At 43.5% G+C, this 22502-nt stretch overlaps 4 protein-coding genes across 8 annotated transcripts in view; 3 read left to right on the forward strand and 1 right to left on the reverse strand.

Annotated features, from left to right (window-relative positions):
* The first annotated feature begins 74 nt into the window (after positions 1-74).
* LOC147129240 (uncharacterized) lies at positions 75-3397 on the forward strand. Of its 4 annotated transcripts, none has more exons than XM_086017622.1 (6): positions 75-206; positions 1077-1426; positions 1514-1571; positions 1650-1850; positions 2098-2227; positions 2308-3397. In XM_086017622.1, the coding sequence occupies exons 2-6, from the start codon at positions 1184-1186 to the stop codon at positions 2735-2737; spliced, it is 1062 nt and encodes a 353-aa protein (XP_085873748.1). In that variant the 5' UTR covers positions 75-206; positions 1077-1183; the 3' UTR covers positions 2738-3397. The 4 variants fall into 4 exon arrangements, with proteins under 4 accessions (XP_085873748.1, XP_085873745.1, XP_085873746.1 ...); XM_086017620.1 differs by adding an exon at positions 887-989 and having other exon boundaries at positions 131-206; positions 1077-1571; positions 2308-3387; XM_086017621.1 differs by lacking the exon at positions 75-206 and adding exons at positions 269-346; positions 887-989 and having other exon boundaries at positions 1077-1571; positions 2308-3387.
* Positions 3398-3602: 205 nt separating this feature from the next.
* Positions 3603-6271, forward strand: LOC147129241 (rap1 GTPase-GDP dissociation stimulator 1-A). The gene is made up of 5 exons (XM_086017623.1): positions 3603-4004; positions 4284-4391; positions 4786-4908; positions 5107-5232; positions 5544-6271. The coding sequence occupies exons 1-5, from the start codon at positions 3911-3913 to the stop codon at positions 5996-5998; spliced, it is 906 nt and encodes a 301-aa protein (XP_085873749.1). The 5' UTR covers positions 3603-3910; the 3' UTR covers positions 5999-6271.
* A 225-nt stretch (positions 6272-6496) lies between these two features.
* Positions 6497-13407, forward strand: LOC147129242 (uncharacterized). Of its 2 annotated transcripts, none has more exons than XM_086016597.1 (7): positions 6497-6943; positions 7024-7149; positions 7352-7408; positions 7479-7756; positions 7848-7915; positions 8888-9078; positions 10365-13407. In XM_086016597.1, the coding sequence occupies exons 2-7, from the start codon at positions 7053-7055 to the stop codon at positions 12317-12319; spliced, it is 2646 nt and encodes an 881-aa protein (XP_085872723.1). In that variant the 5' UTR covers positions 6497-6943; positions 7024-7052; the 3' UTR covers positions 12320-13407. The 2 variants fall into 2 exon arrangements, with proteins under 2 accessions (XP_085872723.1, XP_085872722.1); XM_086016596.1 differs by having other exon boundaries at positions 6498-6943; positions 7039-7149.
* LOC147129243 (neurabin-2-like) overlaps positions 13406-22502 on the reverse strand; it is a 16017-nt gene continuing 6920 nt past the window's right edge. Inside the window, exons 3-11 of the mRNA XM_086016598.1 lie at positions 20911-21043; positions 19683-19803; positions 19418-19522; positions 16994-17126; positions 15945-16097; positions 15423-15476; positions 15104-15333; positions 14940-15036; positions 13406-14341 (exon numbers count right to left, since the gene is read on the reverse strand). Coding sequence (XP_085872724.1) covers positions 14291-14341; positions 14940-15036; positions 15104-15333; positions 15423-15476; positions 15945-16097; positions 16994-17126; positions 19418-19522; positions 19683-19803; positions 20911-21043 — 1077 coding nt within the window. The 3' untranslated portion in view covers positions 13406-14290. The remainder of the gene's footprint in view (positions 14342-14939; positions 15037-15103; positions 15334-15422; positions 15477-15944; positions 16098-16993; positions 17127-19417; positions 19523-19682; positions 19804-20910; positions 21044-22502) is intronic.

Consider the following 22502-nt stretch of genomic DNA (forward strand, 5'->3'; position numbering starts at 1 on the left):
CAATTTTCCTTTAGCCAATAGCAAATCACTTCTTAAATGACTGACGAGTCTCTCAGCCAATGAGCGCCGAGATTAAGCGTACGCGGTAGTAGTGCGAGTATAGCTGATTTGCAACCCGCCGAGGACGTAGCAAAGAAGAAGGGAAAATGTCGCTTGACTCGACCAGGACCGTTCTAGGATCAGTGGCACTTTAGTAGAGAAAGCCGGTGAGTGGAATGACCGTCACTTACGAGTTGCCTCTGATGAAACAGTCGTGTTCGTCCCGTCTTGCGGGGCCCATTCGGACTCACCACACGCCGCTCCGAAGAGGTTCTTTCGGAACCGCAGTACCAAACAAAACAAATGGGTGGTGGCAGCCATTTTGAAACGTCTCGAAATAATGAAAACAAAGCCTACGTTTGTCTGTTACTTATTTATTTATTTTTTTCAACTATTAATGGATTAGATTCTAGTGACACCATTCACTTTTAAACTACAGCCAGGGTTGGCGCTTGGCAATAATTATTAATAACAATGCATGCCTATGTACATATATACCAGAAAATGAGTGAAATATATTGCGTGCCTTACCTTGCACTAATAGAGAGGTTAGACTGCATGACAATGTTGGCCTACACATTTAAATAGGCAATATGCACCACCATGGGGGGTGGGACCGATGCTTTGTTACGGTACTTCTTGATAGTTTGCATATACAGATTTCTACCAATCTCAGCCACCAGCATGGCAGACAAACAAATCAGCATCACATGATAGAAAAACTCGATATGTTACAGGCTAATGCGATACTGGGGCTGTGTTATTGTTACGGTGTATTCAATAGTTAAGACATAGAGCTTTTGGAGGTCGAGAAAATGGCTCAAAAGTTGTTGTTTTTCATCGTCAGCTCTGTCACCAATAGCGGAAGTGCTGCATGCATACATTCTACTTATCGATATTGGCAGGGTCAAGAGGCCGCTTAACACTAAAAATGCATTTATGTGCTATGGGTAAGAGCAAAAAGTGCATTCGGACTGGTTGCCAAGATATTGTTTTCATTCTTTAGTCTCATACCAAATATGTGCTTTATCTTCTAGGAAGTATTTTCTGTTACCCAAAATGATGAGCCTCCTCGAAGTGTAAAAACGAAGCCAATAGTTTAACTACAAGCTACTACTACATGATCCACTGATTCAGCAACAAGATGGAGCAGTCTACGAGGGTGGTGGGCCTGGACGCGCAGGGCAACATGCTTTTCACCATGGTGAAGCCAGTCATGGGAATATTTCAGGTGTCCTCAGACCAAACGGTGACTCATGGGGGCATAGGTCTACAGAGTTTACCGGACAACACGCTGGTCCTGCCTCCCCAACAAGACCAGGTCCCACTGGAGAATACCCAGGTGGAGATGCATGCCATCCAGTCTCATCTTCAGCCTCAGATGCAGGTACCAGCCCCAGTACAGATTGAGGAAGCAATCCACAGTCAAGTACCGCCACAGGACTCCAGTAGCACTGCAGAGTTCTCCACACAGATGCCCTTTGCGGAGGTGTCATCCCTCCTGGATCCCAACATGAAAGGATCCAAGGCTCGTAAGTGGCCCTTCACTCAAAATTGAGAGTTTTCTAACTAATTGAAATGACCCTTTAGTCAGCAACTCCCAATTTCAGGGAAACATCTTATCTCCTACGACGAGATCAAGCGCCGCCTGCAGGCTCCAGAGAAGATGTCCCTGCGCTCGTTGGCCGCCTACACACGAGTGAGTCGAGGTCCAGCTAGCAAGAAGACATTGCTGGAGTCCCTGGGCGTCCTTGGCCTCACACCCAGCACGACTACCTCCGTTTCCTCATCCTTCTCCAAACTCACTGAAGGTAAAGCAATAAAAGCAGCGGGCTCAAGATCAAATTAGTTTGCTTGAGTCGTGGTTGCAAGTTGTTGGTTGGTTAGAGGTAAGTGTTAGAGTTTCTTTTGTAGTGCAGCGAGAAGTCTCTTCTTCAGTCCCTGGACTTGGCTCAGGACGTGATTAATGAAAATGAAATGAAAATGGTCCGTCAGGGATGTGGAGGAAGCACACCTGATGTGTGCCCAAGCTGTGTTTCAATGTGCATGTGTTGTCAGGTGACACCAGAGCATTGTGCGAAGACATGAAGGACTTCTCACATGACTACATCGATTACGGCAACATGGCAAAGCAGCTCATCCCCGACACAAACACAGTCCAACACTGGTCCAAAATCATTGAGACCAAGTACGTGCGCATTTGCGGGTGCTGATATTTTTAAATGTACCGTAACAGAAAAGTACTAGAACTCTTTTGTCTCCGGGCAGGAATCACCTAGAGGACATGCGGAAATGTTTCAAGGACCCAGCCAACAGCGGCGCCTTTGACAGCGCGACGCACGGGCTCGGTCTGGGAATCCTGGACGTGGCTCTGGACATGATCGTCACGGTGATCGAACAGCAGATCCGCATCCTGTCCGGTGCTGCCGCCGCAGATCCTCCAGAGTCCGCCGTGTCGACGCGCCACACCCGCCGGCGACAACGTCGGTGTCACAAGGCGTCCCCCGGCGTCAAGGAGCAAGGGAAGGCCATCTCAAAAAGCAAAGGGCGAGGCAGAGGGAAGAAGAAGGTCCATCAGGAAAATACAGCAGAAGTGGAACCCTGCAAGGCGGATGACATGCAAGGCAACGTACTAACTCTGGTGTCTGTGGGATATGAGACCGTTTCCACTGGTCTTAGCGGCTCCAGACCAGCTTGACACGTCCCGATGTTTAGCTTTACCAGATTGTGCTCAGGAAGGACCAAAAAGATCCAAGACACAGACATTAACGTGATGTGAGTAGCGATGTGCAAATGTCTGTTGATGTCTAACAGTAGCCCCTTTCACACTGTCCTTTTTTGGTGACTTTCGGCTAGTCCCACCCTGACGCAACCCACCCATTTTTTTTTTTCACTGGGGGCTTCAGAGCGACATGTATGTATGTATGTATGGGGTATTGGATCTGATCTATTCTGTGAAATCTGCACAAAAGGCAGCAAGGCAGCATAAACTACTACACTGCCTGTGCACTGTTCTGTTTCCAAGGTTGACTTGCAAATATGTCAACCGCCGAGGTGATATCAGAACACAGGATCAGGGTGTCAAGTTTGACTACCAAGACTCACTTCTTCAGCCTGACATGTTGAAAGCAATTGCTGCTGACCAACCAGATGCTGGTGTTCCGCCAATAAAGCGGAAATTCTGTGTGAAAGGGCCTAAATGTTGAACTTGGTGGCATTCAAGAGTTATGTCTGAATGGATGAGCATCGGAGCAAAGAATATATTGTCGCTGTCATGTGAAAAACACTTATCTCCATTTTTTTTTTCATTGTCTTATTTTTACATGAATCATGTTTCCGCGTTACATCGCATCGCATTAAAGTGAAAATTTAAAAAGTTTCCAAAATTGGAGATAAGTGTTTTTCACAGGACAGCAACGATATGTAACATTTTGCTATTTGTATTTACTGTATGTCCAAATCCAGATCTCGCTCTGTATTACACAATAACCTCAAGAATTGGTAGCAAACTATAAAGATATACTTTTAATAACTTGGTTGATTTTTTTTTGGGTGGGGGGGGTGACAAGTGATGCCACCAATTCAGTGTGCTTGGCTGCCTCCTCTCACGTTGCCTCAAAGGCTCCAAAGCACCATGGGAGGTTTTAGGCTGGTCAAAACACCCGCGACAGCCGGGCCGCTAATACCTGAAGTGTACACGCACAACACGCGCAGATGGCGAGAGAGGAGCTTTGAGTGGGGTGGGGATTTGCATTAAAACCGACAGGACTGAGAGTGCCAGCGGAAACGCCAGATGATTTTCCAGCCTTGACAAGTGCTGCAAATGTCAAGAGAACGCAAAGGGAGATTGTTGGAATAGCAAGAGACCAGGATGGGACATTCCAACATGCCTCTCACATTTACTTACAAGTGTGCCAACAGGGACAATCACAAGACCAGTCGTCTGCAACACTACACGCCAAACGGTAAGTGTGGTCGATGGTCCTTAACATTTTGCAAAATTTGTCTTGTAATTTCTCCCGGCTAACACAAATGAGCAAGACTAATATATAATAGAGGATTCCAAGGCGGTCATCATTTTCCATTCAAGTTGCTCCACTTTGTTTAGTGCTAATTTAGGTTAGCTTGTGGCAATTCTGTCTGTCTTCCTCCCTGCCGGTGCATTTGATGATGGTGTGTACTATCACGTGCTCGTATTTATGGTCTTCATGCTTTGTGACCACCAATTCCTCCCCCCGCCACAGAGAACCTGAACAACGCATTAGGTGCCATCAGGGTGCTGGGTCTCGAGCGGATAGAAGATGAGCTGAAGCCTCATTTGTGCACTGTACTGGTGAACATTCAAGAGAGAAGTGAGTCTTCACACAAATCTTTGAATTAAAGGATTCCTCCAACCTTAGTCATGCAACCACTTGCAACATTCCAACAGAAATGTGCCCCCAATGCTCCTCTCGCATCAAGTAGATTGGTCAGTATCAACCACTGTAATGTGACATCACTGACATGGGGAATTATCCATTTTCACTTAATGGTCAGAATTTTTTTTTTTTCTTAACTACAAATAATGTGTATTTGTTCATCTGTCTATGCTAACAACTTAAAATATTGAATTAAACAGTATAAAAGTTAAAAGTATAGGCTTTCTTTGCTTAAAAAAAAACAAGAAAAAAAAAAAGGAAACATACTTAGGATTGGGGTTTTCAATGTGTTGTCATTGCACTGACAAGTCATTACGCACCTGCCCAGACAAAGGTGCCGCTGAGCAAGTGGTGATCAGCGGGATCCTTCCAGTTCTGGCGCTGTTGCTGAGGGGAAGAGGTCCTCTGGCACTGCTAACAGCCCAATTGGTGGCTGAACTCGCCAAGGAACGTAAGTCACTATCCAGCAGACGTGTACCATGACTCAACTATGCAGTAGGCTACCATTTCATAGTTCAGTCCCTAGAGACACCACATGCCGGAATCCATGTTTAAATCATGTACCCTTCCACACTGTACTATGGCAAATTGAAGTGGACTGAAGCGCTTTTATTAACATCATGTGACATTTTGTTTCCTGTCTGTCAAGCGGTGATCCGTAAAGGTTTCGGAGATGGCGGCCTAGTTACGGCTCTGTTGTCTGTGCTGACCAGTGCAGACCAGGGCCTGTTGAGGCATGCAGTCCAGGCCATCACTCGCTTGTCTTATGACAGTTGTGAGTATCAAAACTAAAAGATAGCAAATTGCGAATTGGTCAAGTGTCAACCCATTTTTTTTTTTTTCAAAGATTATGTTCTATGCATGTCCACTAGTCGTAACATACCATTCTGATTAATATTGCCATGTTTAGACAAGTGAAGGTGCATAAAACATATTATTGCAAATAATACAAACAATATAACAGCGATTTTCCATGACAAACGGGCAGATGTGCGAAACTCCAGTGGCACGAACGATGACTGGTGAAATAGATTAGGCAAACTATATAACAGATCAAATGTGATTGTGTCTCACTGTGTCCGTCAGGTAAGCATCAGCAGCTGTTACTGCGCAGAGGGGCGGTACCTCGTCTGGTTGCCATCCTGTTGCGATTCCATGGCAACGAGGCCTTAGAGGAGGGATGCCTCCTGGCCCTGTGCAACCTCAGTGGCATGAGCATAGCAGAAGAGGCAAACATGGTTTGGGAGAGGGGCACGCCTGCCCAGCCAGGGGAGTGCATCTTTCGTGGCATGTCACCGCACAAGTGTGGCTTTGTGACCTCGGTGACTGTGGTGCATGTGTGCCAATGGGCGCCGGCACAGTACGCCGTCAGTGTGGAGCTCGTGCAACGTTTTTCCGCCTCCTTCTTAAATTTTCACAGGAGCAAGCGGCCCACTCGATGGTTCCCCTTTTTCATCTTTGGGAGATATTCAAAAATGGCAAACAGGAACAGCCTGAGACGCTCCAGTCTGAAGACCCTGGTCTTCCACACCTTCCTCTGATAGCAACATGCTAGGCGAACTCAGCACATTTGAACTTTTAGAGACATTTTGTTTGCTCAAATTGGTTCGACACTTGCACAAAAAGTGGACTTTTACAACCGTTTACATTGACATGAAGGCAGCTCACACTCAGTAGCACCCCACAGTATTTTTTTTTTTTATTGTCAGTGGTATAATGTGTCAAAAACCAACAATAATCGATGTGTCAAAAACTAATTGTTGCTGAATAAAGTAAATAGAAATCTTCTACCCCGATCCTTGCAAAGAGGCACACTTCTGCTGTCTTTGTGTGAAATGGCAAAAAGCATCAAGAATTCAAACGGTTTGCTGCATGTAAGTGGGGAAAAAACTGTAAATTAACCGGCCAATAGGAACTTATCTTCTAGAAAGGCTCTGGTAGATAGCTACAAATTTTATTGGGCTACTTATAAAGTTATGTAGCTTTTATTCCGAAAATCTACACCAATTAACTTGCTGTTAAAAGTTACTCGACCAAGTCAGCTTGTCACTTCTACTCTATTTGGCAAAACAAGTCAATAGAACGCACCGGGTGTGCTTGGAGGATGTGTAAAAGACTAGAATTCCACCGGTTAACAGGCGATTAGTTATTTCGTATGCTCTGTCAGCTAGGTAAAGGTTTGAGTAGGCTATATGTATAGTTGCGGAAGCTTTTATTCCGAAAATGTACACCCATGAACTTCCGGGTAAGTGTTAAACTCTTCCGGTGGTACAGCCGTTAGAAACCCAGTCAGAGCTGAAAATGAACAAACTTAACTTACGTCCTAACCTTGTGAAATAAAACAACTTTAAAAATCGCTACTGGCTGGAAGGCGACACGCAACACGCACGAAGTCAAGGGTAGCAAAGTGTCTGTGGTCAGTTGGAGGAGATTATCTTGTCATTCTACGAGAATTTTGCTAACATAATGCTAGCTGAACCTTAAAGGTAAGGTAGCTTTATGTTGGGACGGCATTAACTAACTCTCTGTCGCTCTTCGTTAAAAGCCCAAAAATAAAATTACACAGTTGTCTTTACCACAGTGTTCGCCATTCCAATGTCGTGCACGACCAGCGCCGTGGAGTGGGTCGAGTCCACCGGGCAGGTTGTTATTATAGAAGGATGTTTGCCCACTGACAGCATCGACACAGCAGGTAGGCTTAGTTTCTAATGTGTGACATTTCACAGACTAAATTTTAATATTTGGTATAATTTATGTGTCCACGTCTCTCGTTAATGTATTGAACATCGTCGTGTACCATATCACTCGTAGAACAATCTAAAGAGACACAATCTAATCTTCTAGTAATGTTTTTGCAGCTTTTATATTTACATTCCCTCCATTTCACCTTTCAGTGATTCCACCAATCCAAAAGTTGCTGGTCGGTAATGGAGAGCCAGGAGAAGGCTTTTGTAAGGGAGTAAATTACTAAGCATCGCTGTTCTAATGACAAACATGAATACTTTAGTTTCTTTTCTCCAGGCTGCGATGAGTGCCTTGCGCTCTACCAAGACCAGAGCGACACTTTCAAGACCGGTGGCCCATCTTTTATCCTCGACTTTCCCACTAGCATGGGTGTCCCCGAGAGGGCGCTCTTGACGTTGCCCTATGGGCTGACGGTGGGCCGCTCCAGCATTCCCGGCGCAGGTGTTGGGGTCCTCAATCATGGGCCGGCGCTCGCTCCCGGGATGCATTTCGGACCATTTGAGGGCGAAGGGACTAGTGTGGAGAATGCCATCGAAACTGACTTCTCCTGGGAGGTAGACGGAGGACTGAGATTTAGATTTTTGTAGATAACTGTTTTACCGCTTTTAAATATTGTACTGAATAAATATTGCATTTATTTTGCAGATTTACAAAGGACAAGATGCTTATGAGTACATTGATGCCACTACAGAATCTCTGTCAAACTGGATGAGGTATCTTTATCGTTTTCATATCATACCTAAACATGCTAGTATATAATGTAAAATTGTATTGTTACAAGTAAAAACATTTCGGCAGAAAAAGTGTTTTTTGAAAATCAGTTGTTAGAATCCGACATTTTTTTTTTTCTGAAGCTTGGGCTTGTAGTATTATTTTTATGTTACATAAAAAAAATATTTTTATCACATGAAATACAAAAAGGTCCACTGATAGTGTAGTGGTACACACGCCTGAGTTGTGTGCGGGCAGCGTGGGATCGATTCCCGCTCAGTGACAGTGTCTATGTGTGCCCTGCGACTGGCTGGCGACCAGTTCAGGGTGTAGTCTGCCTTCGCCCATTGACGGCTGGGATAGGCTCCAGCAACTCCCCGCGACCCTGTATAGGATAAGCGGTTTGGAAGATGACATGACATGACATGAAATACAAAAAAAGTAAGATTTTGAATTTTCATTTAAAGTGGAAGTCAACGTAAACATTTTTTTTTTCAAGAATATGTTTTATGCAAGCCCACTAATTGAAACTGGGCATTCTGATAAATATTGCATTTGTGGAATAAGTGTTAATCCACTCAATTTTAGCCATCTCTGAGGGCGGCCATTTTGTCTTCTGTCGACTGAAAATGACATCACAACGATCACGGCTCAGATTCAGAAAACAGGTCAGCCGTGATTGGTCGTTGTGAGCAGTTGTGATGTCATTTTCAGTCGACAGAAGACAAAATGGCCACCCACCGAGAATATATTTTCTGGGAACATATTCTTGAAAAAAATATGTTTGGGTTGACTTCCGTGTTAAAACAGTCATTATGACTAGCTCTTGAATGGGATATATGACAGATTGTAGATTACTTTTTAATGTATTCTTTAATTTTCATGATGTAACTTGTTTCCAGTGTTTTGAATAATACTAATGTGTGCCTGTTTCTACCACAACTGTTCTTTTTACTGTTTTTGCTCCGTGGTAGGTATGTCAATCGTGCTCGCAGCAGGGACGAGAGCAATCTGCTGGCAGTGCAATACAAAGGCAGCATCCTGTACCACTGCTGCCGCAGCGTCAACGCCGGAGAAGAGTTGCTGGTGTGGCCCAGCGGCAAGCTCCTCGCACGTTTCAGTGACGCCTGGGCGCAGATATGGCTGACTAAGCTTCAGACTGCAGGTACTTTATATTTTCAATTTAAAATAAAGAAATGAAATATGGCTACAAAGGTACTTACTGTTGATGTATTACAAATATAATTTAAAAAATTGGCGCTATAACTTAAATATTTAAAGTAAAATAAACTAATTACTAACTACCAATTAAAATTATTTTTGAAATGTAAATACTCACATCAAAATTAATTTGAAATTACATATACAGTGTATATATATATATATATATATATATATATATATATATATATATACACGTGTGTGTGTGTGTATAAGTATATATATTTGTTACATTTTTCAATAACCTTTACCTTAGTCACATTTTACATTAAAATATAGGTATAGATAGATTTCATTGAATAAAAAACAACAGTTTCATGTTGATTAAAATTTAAAAAATATTTTTTTTTAACATGTAAAATTTACATCAATATTACATTTGTATCAATATTTGAAACAAAAAATAAAATACGGCTACTAATCCTCAACACTGCAAACAATCTGGTGTTATTTTTTAATATTAAAGCAACACTGTCATGTCAGTTTTTGTTGGTTATGGCGGCGCCATGTGGACAAAACGGTAGTGTTTTGACAAAGATCACCCACATTTCCCATGCACGCCAGCGCGTAGTGTCGTGAAATCCTGAGCTCTCGCTGGCCTGCAAGTTGGACTGAATTGCATTTCTATTTCCAGTGGCTGTGTGAAAGATGAATAGCGATGAGGTAATGAATCAAATTTTGTTCAAACAATACTTTTGTTTGTTTTGGGGCTTCTGCCATGACACCGGTAATAGCGCGTAGACGGTCGAATCGACTTCAGTCCTTATAGTGAAAGAAGGAAGAGAGTATACCATAAAGCAATTCAGGACATTTGGATTTTTTTGTGTGCCAGGGTTGCTTCCATCCTCCTCAAATTTGCTTAGTGCCTGTAAAAACGATAGATGCCCCCAGGCCATGACAAAAGTCCCATTCAACTACTTGTAAGTCAATGTTTCATCTAGAGTTGTGAAGAAAAATTCTTAAGGTCGATTTTCTGCCCAGTGCTGCTTTAAAAGAAACAAAACATGGCTGAAGAGGTTTTAAGTTATTTATTTATTTTTAATTGGGGGGGAAAACTACCGGCAAAAGCATTTCCTTTATTGTGAAAATGTACATTAAATTGAAAGTCTAAAAAAAAGCTAACCAATCTCAAGCCTCAGACTTTCTGTGACTATATTTTTAATTGTTTTGAATTGGAAAACACCAGTAAACTGTCCTTATTTCCTTCTTTTTTTTTTTTTGGTTTCGCAGAGAATGTTCTGCCTACAGCATCTCAGGTCTTTGTGTGCGTCCACTGTCAGCTGACCTTCACCACCGAGGCCTTCCTCCAGCGCCACGTGGACTGCTTCCATTCAAATCAACAGCTGAAATCCCTACCTGATGAAACCAAGCCAGAAAATCCCACTGCCGACAACGGGATCCCCTCTCCCGCCCTGACGCTGCTTCCAGAGGATGCAGTCATGTTGATAGCCTGCTCCGACTGCGGTAAGACTTTCAAGCAGGCGTCGCATCTGAAGAGGCACAAACTGTGTGTGCACAGGAACAGGCGCCCTTACTGCTGCACGCTGTGCCGGCGTAGCTTCAGCCAGGCGTCGGGTTTGGTCCGACATCAGATTGTTCACAGGAAGCCCGACGGGACGAAAGAGGGGATGAATGCGGCGGAAAACGGCCAGCAGGTTGGCGGCTCCCAAGAAGAGGCTTCCAACAACACATCGGATGTAACGATGAGCGAGCAGCTGAGTGGTGCAAAGGACAGGATTGGAGGTGAGACGGGAGAGCAGAAAGTGGACGAGCAGCCCCACATTTGCTCCGAGTGTGGGAAAAGTGTCCGTAGCAAAGCGTTGCTCAAGAAGCACAAGGCCCTGGTGCATGACAAGATTCGCCCGTACGTGTGCACACTGTGCAAGCGGTGTTTCGGCCAGTGCAGCGACCTCACCCGCCACCTACAGCGCCACCGCATGCGGCGCACAGGCCGCTCGAGGGCGCACCATTTGTCCGGGGCGCTCGCCGAGATGCCCTTTAGCTGCGCCGAGTGTTCGCTCGCCTTTTCCACCGTGGACCTCCTCCAGCTGCACGTCGACGCCAGTCACTCTGAGGAGATCCAAGAGCCCAACGATCCGGATTCCATCCAAGAGCAGAACGATCCGGATTCCGTCCCACAGCCCTCGGAGGCAGCTGTCACAAGGCTTCCCTGTGTGAAGCCACGGCGACACGCCGCAAAATCCCAAATTTCAACCATCACCCAGCTTGTTGCTCCCAATCAAACAGCGAGCGGCGACGGCGGTGAGACATTAGAGAAACGCAAGTTCTTCCGTTGTAACTACTGCAATGAAAGCTACGCCGACCCAGATGAGCTGCAGGCGCACATGTGCAACCAGCAGCGCCACGCGTGCACCCACTGCGGCATGACCTTCAGCCAGTCCGTCCTCCTCCGCCGCCACGAGCTGACCGCTCACCGGAGCGTGCCGCCGCGCAGCTGCGAGCACTGCGGCAAGGTCTTCGTCGAGTCAGCGGGCCTGGAGCAGCACCAGCGCGCAGACAACTGTAGGAAGTACCACTGCACCACAGAGCTCTTCTCCTGCGATCACTGCCAGTTCTCCTTCACTGCCAAGAGCTTCCTGGCCAAGCACGTCCGCAGGCACCACCCAGCGGAGTACCTAGCCGACAGCCCGATGTATCAGCCACAAGAGGAGCAGGACGTGAAAGTGTTTACGTGCTCCCGCTGCGAAAAAGGATACACCAACGCCAAAGCCTTTAAAAGCCACTCGTGCTTCCAACAGGTGAAGGTGCTCTACTTCTGCACCGACTGCGGCAAGGGCTTTGGCAACCACTACACCCTGAAGCAGCACCGGCGCACGCACACGGGCGAGAAGCCCTACGGCTGCCCGCACTGCGCCAAAGGCTTTGCCCACTCCAGCCAGCTCACCGTGCACTTGCGCACGCACACGGGCGAGAAGCCGTACCTGTGCACACACTGTGGCGAGAGCTTCCGCCAGTCGGGCGACCTGAAGCGGCACGAGCGCAAGCATACGGGCGTGCGGCCCCACAAGTGCGAACAATGCTGCAAGAGCTTCAGCCGCCCACAGAGCCTCAAGGCGCACCGCATGCTGCACATGGGACAGCGCATGTTTACATGCACTGTGTGCGGGAAAAGCTTTTCGAGGAACTATCATCTGCGCAGGCACCACCGGAAGATGCACACCTAACAGAAGGCGGTTTTCATTTAGTACGATCAACCAGCCTTTGTTTGGATCTGCTTTTGTTTTGATATTTGTTTCAAAAATTCAGTTCAGTGCTTATTAGGAATGGGCAGCGTGTTGACCACAGCCACCGACGGTGCTCTTGATTGCGTCTCCAGCGAGTTTGCTGCGGTTCCCAACAAGTATGCTGTAAGAGATCATCAGGTCTGCTGCAGTAAGGTATCCAGTTTCACTTAATTGGTCTAAAAATAATTTACTGCAAATATCTATCATCGATCTGTACCAGCAACATATTCTGACATTGCAGAATAATTATACTCTTTCACTATATTACAGAGTACACATAATGTGTCCGGTTTATGCGCAGTGTCATGTGGCATGGTTTGAGCCCAATCTCGCCATCTGTTTGGACAAAAGTTCAATATATCATTTACACAGGGACTGTATGATATGCTATATATGTAAACCTAAATGAAACCTAAACCTTGGGATTGGATATGGTAATCGTCGGTAGCTCTTGAAGACCATTTTTGTGACATTTTTATTTGGTGGTGTGCCGTGGGATATGTATTTTCTGCTGCAAAATATGTGCCTTTGGCTCAATAAGGTTTAGGGGAAACTGCTCTGCTGGTAGTTTTTCCCAACCATTACTGAGCAACACCACATTTACATCAATAAAGTAAAAACAAAAAATAACTTAAAAAAAAAAAAAAGTCTCACTGGGCACCACCAAAACTAATAGTCACAAAAAGTGGATGCAAAATTAAATGGTTTACCTTCTGCAGTCTAATAGGACAGCAGTTCATTATGCCTGTCACAGCTACGTGACCTACATGTGACCTCCGCCATCAGGTAGCATTATTCTGTTCAATACAAGCTGTGCACTCGTTTGCATTAGAAAAAATGTGTTGTTGGTTGTGTGTAGCTATTTCAAGAGCTATCGTTGATTGACAACAAGAATTTAATCATTTCAAATGTCACTGTCAATAATCTAGAAATACTTGGTTAATGTAATGATTTTCTTGATCAACCGAATGGCCATCCCTAGTGCACTTTTTTTGAAGTTGAAATAAAAACAAGCACGTTGTCCACCATTGTTGACCATTTAATCCACAAAACACACAATGCCAAGCATGTGCACTTTACAAGCCTTATTATTATTGTTATTATTAATAATATTAGGAAAAATACTCACAACCGTGCCTGTTTTTCTTCATTTTTGTCATCCGGATATATTACTTTTTTTCTTTTGTTTTTTTACATAACACACCATTTTCGCTCACATGTTTGTCATAAATAAGAAAGTTAAAATATAAGATGAGCTCTACAAAGATGGCGGTGGCTGCGCGACACAGGTGTGTGGCGTTCAATTCAGGCAGTGCGTGTGTGTTTTTCTTTCTTTTCCTTGATGTGCTGCAGCTGCTGGTTCCAGACTGTAAAATGTCCTCTGCTGGTACTTGGCTTTTCCAGTTAGTAGTCATGAATGAACGGAGGCCTGGACTCGTATTCATGAGTCTTATGTGTGTAAAAAATAAAATAAAATAAAATACACAAAACACTTTTAGGCAGCAGGTGGTCGCCACGGTTACAATCAGTCCAGTTTTTATCCCCTGGCAAAGCACCTCATTTGTCAATCTCACATCAAATTTACAACAACGCTCCTCTGTCTAATTAAGAGTTCACATAATGTGTTAAATGTTATGACACATATTAAAAACTCTTGTTAAACCACACCTATACAGTAGTCACATCTGTACACGCTGGGAAAAAGTCACCAAACTAGAAAGAGTAAGTTGTTTTTGTTTGGCAATTAGGGACGGGGGGGGGGCAACAGCGTGACGTATCACAAAAATACCAGATTCAGGAATTAAATACTCTCCAGGTGTGCAACAAAAAGGGTTCAACATGGAGAGGAGATTAGAGATACCCTGCTGCTCCTCGTTGTGCTCTCCCTTTTACTACCCCCAAAAGGCTTCTTTATAAAGGTTCTGATTTCAGCTCCTCCACACGGCACTCCAGGTCAGCCACCTGCAACAGCACAGAAGAAAGATATCAGTTTGTCTTGTGCATGGCCAAACAATAGTTGGGGCAATCCCTTGACCAAGCAATCACCAGTGTAACAATTTGACTTTGACGAAACCTTTACTTTATAAACTATTTGCGCACTATATAGTAGTAGTATTTAGTAGTGTGTGTGCATGCATGTGTTGCCTTGTATGTGTGTATGTACGTGCATCACATCATCGCTTCTACTTCTAACTTTAAATCTCTCCATCTTTTCTCTCTTTTGTACTCTTTGTAGCAGTTTAATCAATCACAACCTGCTTCTAACGGGTTGTATTTTGAAGGGTCCACCATGTTTTAGGAGTTTACACATAGTTGTTGACACATGGTGAGCCCCCTCAATAGTGCTCCAATGCTGCCATTTGCTAGCCATAGTTAATCTTTTTTTTTTTTTTAATTTACTTTCCTATTTTAATGGTCAATCCAGGCCAAGACTATTCTCTGCTCATTCCCATTAAAAAAAAAAAGTGCAATACAAGCGGACCATAACCCTCAGTGCACCTTTACCCTGATCTGCACCCAAATGTTGATGTTGTCCCTTTGTATAACCTTGCCAACTAACCTGTTCCTGTAGCTGACCCGACTCCTCCTTAAGGAGTGATGCCTCGGCTCCTACTTGTGCGCATCGCTGTGTCTCCTTCTTCAGGTATTCGATTTCCCTGCAGAAGGACCGAAGATGAATCAGCATTTACAAAGACGGTCAAGAGTGACGCACGTTGGTCTTACTTCTGCTGGTATTCCTTGATGAGCCGCTTAGCCTTGCTGTACTTGCGCTCCAGCGCCTGGTACTGTGCCTGCGTCTCCTTCAGGTGCTCGTCCACTGCCTGGCACAAGCTCTGCGCCTCCATCCAGTAGCCCTCCAGCTTCTCCATGCGCTCCTTGTTCTCCTGCAGGGTCTGCTCCAGCTGCGCCTTGTCCATGCGCCAGCGCTGCTTGTCTTGCTCGGCGTGGTGCAGCTGCGAGGGCAAAGAAATCGTTCCTTACGAGAGAAAAAGAACAGCACTGGAGTGAAGCGGAGACGTTTCTGTGGATGACTCCAGCATACCTTCCTCTTCAGCTGCTGGATTTCGGCCTGAGTCACGGCGTGCTTAATTTGGAGCTGAATGAGAGGACATCAGGGAAGAAATTGCAAGTGTAAGAGAGTATACACACTAGGCCATCTGAACAGTGTTCTGTTGATTTGCATTGTGCAAGTTGGCAGTTTACATTAATAACACCAAGAAGGATCACATTAACTATAACACCTGTGTGTGTGCATGAGATGGAGCATGCTCTTTTTTTGGGGGGTGTGGGAATGTGGATTATTTCTTGTCCTGTTTATTGTCAAAAGTGGCATTTATCATGAATTGGCTGGATGACCTATTTATAAAACCCGGGTCAAAAATGCATTTAAGGACACAGAAAGCCATCTCTTATTCAAATTTGCTGTTAATCAGTGTTAGATGATAGTTCATTGCATAGGCACATGGGCCCATGCATGTTATTAATTTTTGACTGTGGATGATCTCTCGTGGTTCAATTTATTTCTATTCTGCAGGGCGGTGAATGTGGCGGCAGCCCCGCGCACCTCTTTGTACTTATGGGCCAGTTTCTCAGGGTCCGTCTCCAGCGGCGAAAGGTCCTCGTTCTCGGCCAAGTCGAACACTTCGATGGCGCCCGTGTACTGCGGACTGACGTCTTCATCCTCGTCCTCCTCCTCGTCGGTGCCGTACTCGCCGCCCTGCAGAGACGAGAGCGGTGAGAACCTCAACTTACATCAAAATATACACATTAGTTGGGTACCCCACATTACTTTTTTTAATCAGCAATCCAGTCAATTGCAGGACCAAAGATATATTATTTGTTGTAAATAAATAATAGTTTTTGGAACAATTCCGTGGAAATAATTTAATTAAATGCACATGGGCAAAGTGGTTGGGAACAAGGAACAAGAAAAACAGGTGGAGTACAGTAAACAGCCAATAGATGGTGCAAAACCGCCATATCCATTCCACTTCATTCCCTCAGTCTATCTTCCACCCTTTGTTGATGCTTTTCAAGAACCACCCTCTCTCGATGAATGGAGTCACTTCCTGTTATTGTCACCAATGGAAAAGGTCGTTTCCGCGCACGTGCAGCAGTAAAACAACCGTTCGGGATCTACAACACTAACCGCAGAAGCCATTTTGCAGTCATCATGTTACCGTGGCAATGACAAGTGAGGTTGTACGTCACACCGAGGACTGTTTCTAACCTTATGGTTTCCTTATTTGGCAAAATGAAATGCAGTGGAGTTTGACAACCACAATAATAAACCCAAGGTGCAATTTATTTTTGTGCTGGATGGCTTTCATTTGGTTGTGAAGGTGTGCCTGAAGATTTGACCGCTGTGTGCTTAAAAATACACACAAATGCATCTGTTTGTCAAAGTGGAAGTAATTCCGGCTAATTATTGATGAGGCAACCCAGCTGAGAAGGCAGGCAGAATTCCGAGTCAGTGAGGGAGGTAAGGCGGGGGGGGTGAGAAATATGGATTACTCAGCGTTTCCCCGGCACAACACAACCGCCACCCCGCCGCACATTCCACAATAACGACCCGTGCACTTTTATTCCACCCCCCACAAAAAATGGACAGACCTCGTGCTCTTCCATGTACTGGTTGTAGCGCTGTTCCAGCATCTCACGCTGCCAGCGTTCCTGCTCCAGTGTCTGCTGGATGAGCTGCGCCACCTCGCTCTGCTCACCTGGCTTCTCGCGCCCGATGAAGAACCTGCAATTGTTAATAAGTCAATAATAATAATAGTAAAAGCTGAAATTGCTTTAAATTTGGTAAGGATCTGACAAAATATCGAGGATGAGTTTGTCTTTGAAGGATCTCTGGAAGGAAATGTCCAACGTGACCCATAAAATGGCTGCATCAAAGCAAGATGGCAGACTTCTTTTCAGGCATGGCTTCTTGAGACTTTTTTGTGGGTCTACACTAACCAAATTTCATGTTGCTAAGTAAAACTGGCTTCAGGGACAAAATTGTCAAACAGTTCTTGTGTTAGGGTGAGGCGTGTTTTGAGTTTTATGTTGAATAATCAAACAATGCTGCCATGCTTTGCCCACGTGCAACAACAAAAATGGTTTTGAAATTTAACGTCACTCATTTGTACAGTATAAGTGGTTCAAATTTGGTGTCAATCCGACAAAGTGTCTTAGAAGAACAATTTGTCTTTGAAGGATCGCTTGAGGGAAATTGCAAATGTGACCCTAAAATGGCCACTTTAAAGGAAAATGACACATTTCCTGTTTTTTTTTTTTTTAAACATGGCTTTTTAAATCTTATTTGTGGGTCAACTCGTGATAGACACGCCTACAGAATTTCCTGTTGCTAAGTCCAACTGGCTTCGGGGGCTGAATTTTCAAACATTTCTTGTGGTTGATTTAGTTGAGTTTGGGGTTTTACGCCGAGTCATCACACTTAGCCGGCATGCTTTGCTTCCAGGCAGTGATGAAAACTTTTTTTTTTTTTCCCCCGCAATGTAGATTCCTTCATTCTCTAGTAGCCTATACATGATTTAAGTTTGGTAGCAGTCCTAGACGAATTTGTCTTAGGAGAATCGCTGGAAGGAAATTGCCACCGTAACCCTAAAATAGCCACTGTAAAGCAAAATGGCAGAATTCTCGTGTCTTTTCAGGAATGGCTTCTTAAGACTTTTTTTTTTTTTTTTTTTTTTTTCGGGGTCCGCTCTTGATTTTCAAAAGATTTCCAGAAGGTGCAGTAGCTTTTGAGAAGGATAAAGCCTTCAATATGGCATGTACATAAGTTATTTGGCCTAAGAAAAATAACAACGAATAAAAAAAATCAATTACTCATCCCTTTTCTTTTTCAGCTCAGTTCATGACAGTGTCTACAAAGCGAACAAAAAGCCTTTAATTAAAGAGTAGAGTGAAGACGGCATGAATCGTGAAGCCTTTCAACTTTCGGTTAATTAAATACCCAAACTTTCTGATGTTTTTCATCTTGAGCGTGTTTTTTTTTTTTTTTAAATGATAATCCATAATGCATGAGCTGTCTGTGACAGCCTCTGATCTTCCCAAGTCACAGCAAGAACGGCTGCACTCCATTATGACGCATCGCCATCATGCCAAAAGAGCCACCAACGTGGCGCTGTGTGACACATTTAAGGCCATGAGATGATAGAAATGTTTTTAAGTATTGAGAGTGTCAAAAGCAGCATTGAAAATGCTACTATTAGCACACTAAATTGTTCTTTCCACTTAACTGTGCTACTACTTATTTCCATGGAATTTCCCACAAAAATCACAGTCACAGTTGTTGTTCAATTGCTTTCCCTCGGACGCATGTCATGCAAAGCCATGGATAGGCACATTTTTATGCACAAGGGACACATTTGCTTTTTAAAATGGACGGATGGGCCAGGCCATTTGTAAATGAAGTTTAAAAAAAAAAAAAAGTAAAATAGTTTATCTGAATGTTAAAATCAATCATGTGTTATGATGAATTTTTTTCACCAATTTTAAGCAAAAAAGGGCTAAATGCAACAAATATTACAGGATTCAAGAAAGAAGCAGGGCCGTATGTGTGCCCGTGGGCCCTATTTTTCCCCACCTTTAGGCTAGGTGCTCGCTAACAGAGCTGGTGGCTAAAAGTATAATGTTTTTTATGGGGCAGCCTAACACTCACTTTATTTCTTATATCTTTTATCCTTTTTTACACGCTTAAAGACCAAATCATGACAGTAATATTTCAATTTAGCTTGGTGAATTAGCTGTGTCACCATAGTTATGAGTCTTTAAATCAGCTGACATTAAGAATCTTTTATTATTCTTAGATCGTTGACACGCTTAACTTTTTAATCGTGCATTTTTTGGGGGCTGCCGATACAATTACTGCTCTGTCTGCCTTTATTTTTGTGGTTTGGTTTAATCTTAGTTATTTGTAATTACTGTTTGTGTCTTGAACAATTTTTCTGTCTGCATCCTGTGACCAAATAATGTTCTACTTGTTTATTGAAAATATTGATGATTTGAACATGTCAGTTGCCATCTTACTTGACAGTTCCCGACGTGTTCCTCAGCACAGAGGCGGCAAAATTCTGGGTCACTCCCACCAAACTCGTCCCGTCTACCTCCACGATCAGATCGTTCACCTGGATCCTGCGCGGAGCACCACAACGAGCGATGTCACCACCTACAAGCACTTCCTGCAGGTGTCTGAATACTTTTGTCCATATATTGTACCCAGCATCACCGAGGACAGGTTCTAAAGTGCGGTCATCAATGTTTGATGAAGTGACACGAGAACACACGCGCGCACCTGCCGTCGCGATGCGCCGCTCCCCCCTCGGTAACGGTTTTGACGAAGATGCCCAGCTTTTCCAGGCCCATGTCGGCCCCCGCGCCCATGCCGATGATGCTGATGCCCAGGCCGTCCTCGTCTGCAAGTCAAGACAAGCCGGCGTCATTTAAAGGTATGCTGCTGCTGCTGCTTCATTTTGTTGTATGAAGTGGCTTAATACTCTTTTCTGAGTCTCAAGGGAGGGATTTTTTGAGTCACACTAAAGCTAATCATATATACATAATTACTATTATACCTGGTAGTAATTTGTAATGTTACACATGCAGAATGAACATTAGAGGGTGAAAAAGGCTCAATGTTACAAGAATAAAGTTATTTTTCAAGGAAATGGGTAAATCTTATGAGAGAACGTCGTTATCTGTCGAAAAAAAGCTCTAATAGTGCAAAATTTGTCAGCAAGAGAAAGTTCTTTTTTTTTTTATAATTCTAACCTTACAAGTAGTGTTATATTTTTGCTAGCTATAATAAGCTTCAATCAGTCTTGATTGTTTTAAACGGAACATAATAGGATAGAAGGATGATTATATTTTTCTGGGAGAAATTTATGCATAATCTTACAAGTATAGTGATATTTTTTTAGAAAATAAATTCTTTATCTTACTATTGTCATATTTTTGCAAGAGGAAAAAAGGTGCAATACCTGTAATACGGGAATAAAGTTAAATATTCAAACCACAAAGTTGCCTTTTTGGAAAGAATAGGTGTAATTTTATGAGAAATGTAGTGTACAAAGTTAAAGTAATATTACTCATATTTTTTCAATAATCGTGTCATCATAAGAGAAGAAACTGTTGTGAAAATAAAGTTGTATTTTTTGAAACAAAAATAGGTGTAGGTGTTTTTTTTATATAAAGTATTCATAGTACATGAAAGTGGTTTTAAATTTGAATTGAATTATTGAAAAATATTGAACTTTTTATCTTGAAAAATTACTTTATTCTTGGAGGCACAAAGGAAGGCAAATGAAGCAAAAGCTTTTAAGTCACATAGCAGGCAGGCATATCCATGCTGCATCATGTACACACCTCTAAATATAGTCTCTCATAAATATATGAATAGTCCTCCATGTTAAAGGGATGTTGGAGGTCAGGCTGCTTGAGGAAGGTTAAAGGTTTTTGCAGTTCAAATACTCATCTACACGAGGGGTGCACAATATTGGGAACGGGTCTCGGCACTCATGGCTCACCTTTCTCCAGCTCCACGGGGAACAGATCCAGCCGCTCCACCCGCTTCTCCAGCTCGTACTCGGCGGACGCCGCCATCGGGTCCACGTCTTCGTTGCGCCTGTCGTAGTCCTCGTTGGGGTAGGTGGCGAACACCTGCATGACATGCAATCATGCTGCACTTAGATGAAATTTAGACCGCTTGAGCTTGAATCGTGAATCCACTTCAGGCTGCATGTAAAGGTTTCACCCATAATTGATGTTCTGTTCGAATGGCATCAACACAGAATACGGGATGGGGTGGGGGTGGTTAAAAAAGTACTACCTAGTGTATCAATTCATTCTAATTTAGATGTCAGGATGTTTTTTTTTATTTTTGGAGGGGTGGGCCGCTTCCTCAAATACTTCCCACTCTTGTCATTTTCAAAGTGAATATGTTGTTCAGGTGAGGTCTAAAGCTGCTCGAAAAACAGAGGATCGTACTACTTCTTCTTAACAGTGTGGTCGTTTACACAAACACCTCCAGCATGCTAATGGGGGCCTCCTGCAGCTGCATGCACGCACACACACACTCACACACAGGAGGTGATTATGCATGCAGCACCTCGCATGCTTGACTAGTCACACCGACTCTAGCGCTCCTGATTGGACGGAATCTTGGGTTTTTTTCCCTCAACAAACATTTTCTTCTTCTCACTCCGCAGACATTTTCACACGTTTGTGTTCACTTAGTTTGCGCGTCTCTCTCTCCCTCATTTTTTTTAAAATTGCGTCCATCTGCATTACACAGCTTTTCTTCATCTCCCTGGCAACGCTGCAAGCTCGTCAGATTTGACAGCAGCCCCCGTCCGTGGCCCTCTCCTTTCAGAGATTTACAGTATGATTGTATTTGCATGCATCGCTGAACGCTCAACAAGGCTCTGCTTCTTCATTTAAATCTTCCTTAACCCCAAGAAAAGTCTCTAAAGATGTGTGCAGAAACACGATTGACATGATTTGGATTACAAGTAATCTAATGAACTTGAAATTTTAGGGGCAAAAGTAGAAAATTAACGACATGTGTGGTCACTATTCACATTTTCACTTATTTTCACTATTACTGATTAAATGTGTTGGAGTGTGGAGCAGAAGTTTGTCAGCAACAATTAAATTAAAAAAATTTAAAAGAATTAAAAAAAAAAAAAACATGCAAATTTAATGGTCGCACGTGCAAATAAAATAACGTGCACTGTCTCAAATTTTAGGGACTGTTTTCATCTAATAGTATACATAATATATAAAATACTGTATAAATGTATCATAAGAATACAATTCACATTAGATATTAATTTCATTATTTGACTACAAATTTAGGCGCAAGTGAAGCCATAATGGATGTGAGCGTGCTGACAGACAAGCACTGAGGTTTTTGATTTAGGTTACCTTTGTATTTAGCGGGATTAGAAGCATGTGGATTACACACACACACACACACACACACACACACACACACAATAAAATCTTTTATGCGTCCAACAACATTCATCGACATTGTAGCTGGAGGCTGACTTAAGGCGTCCTTCGTGTGCTGATGGTTTTGCACGGTAGTAGCATATGCACTTGACTGACAGCGTCG

This window comes from Filicampus tigris, chromosome 19 (assembly GCF_054856515.1).
Source record: "Filicampus tigris isolate MCC_2025a chromosome 19, RoL_Ftig_1.0, whole genome shotgun sequence".
In the NCBI taxonomy this organism is placed as follows: domain Eukaryota; kingdom Metazoa; phylum Chordata; class Actinopteri; order Syngnathiformes; family Syngnathidae; genus Filicampus; species Filicampus tigris.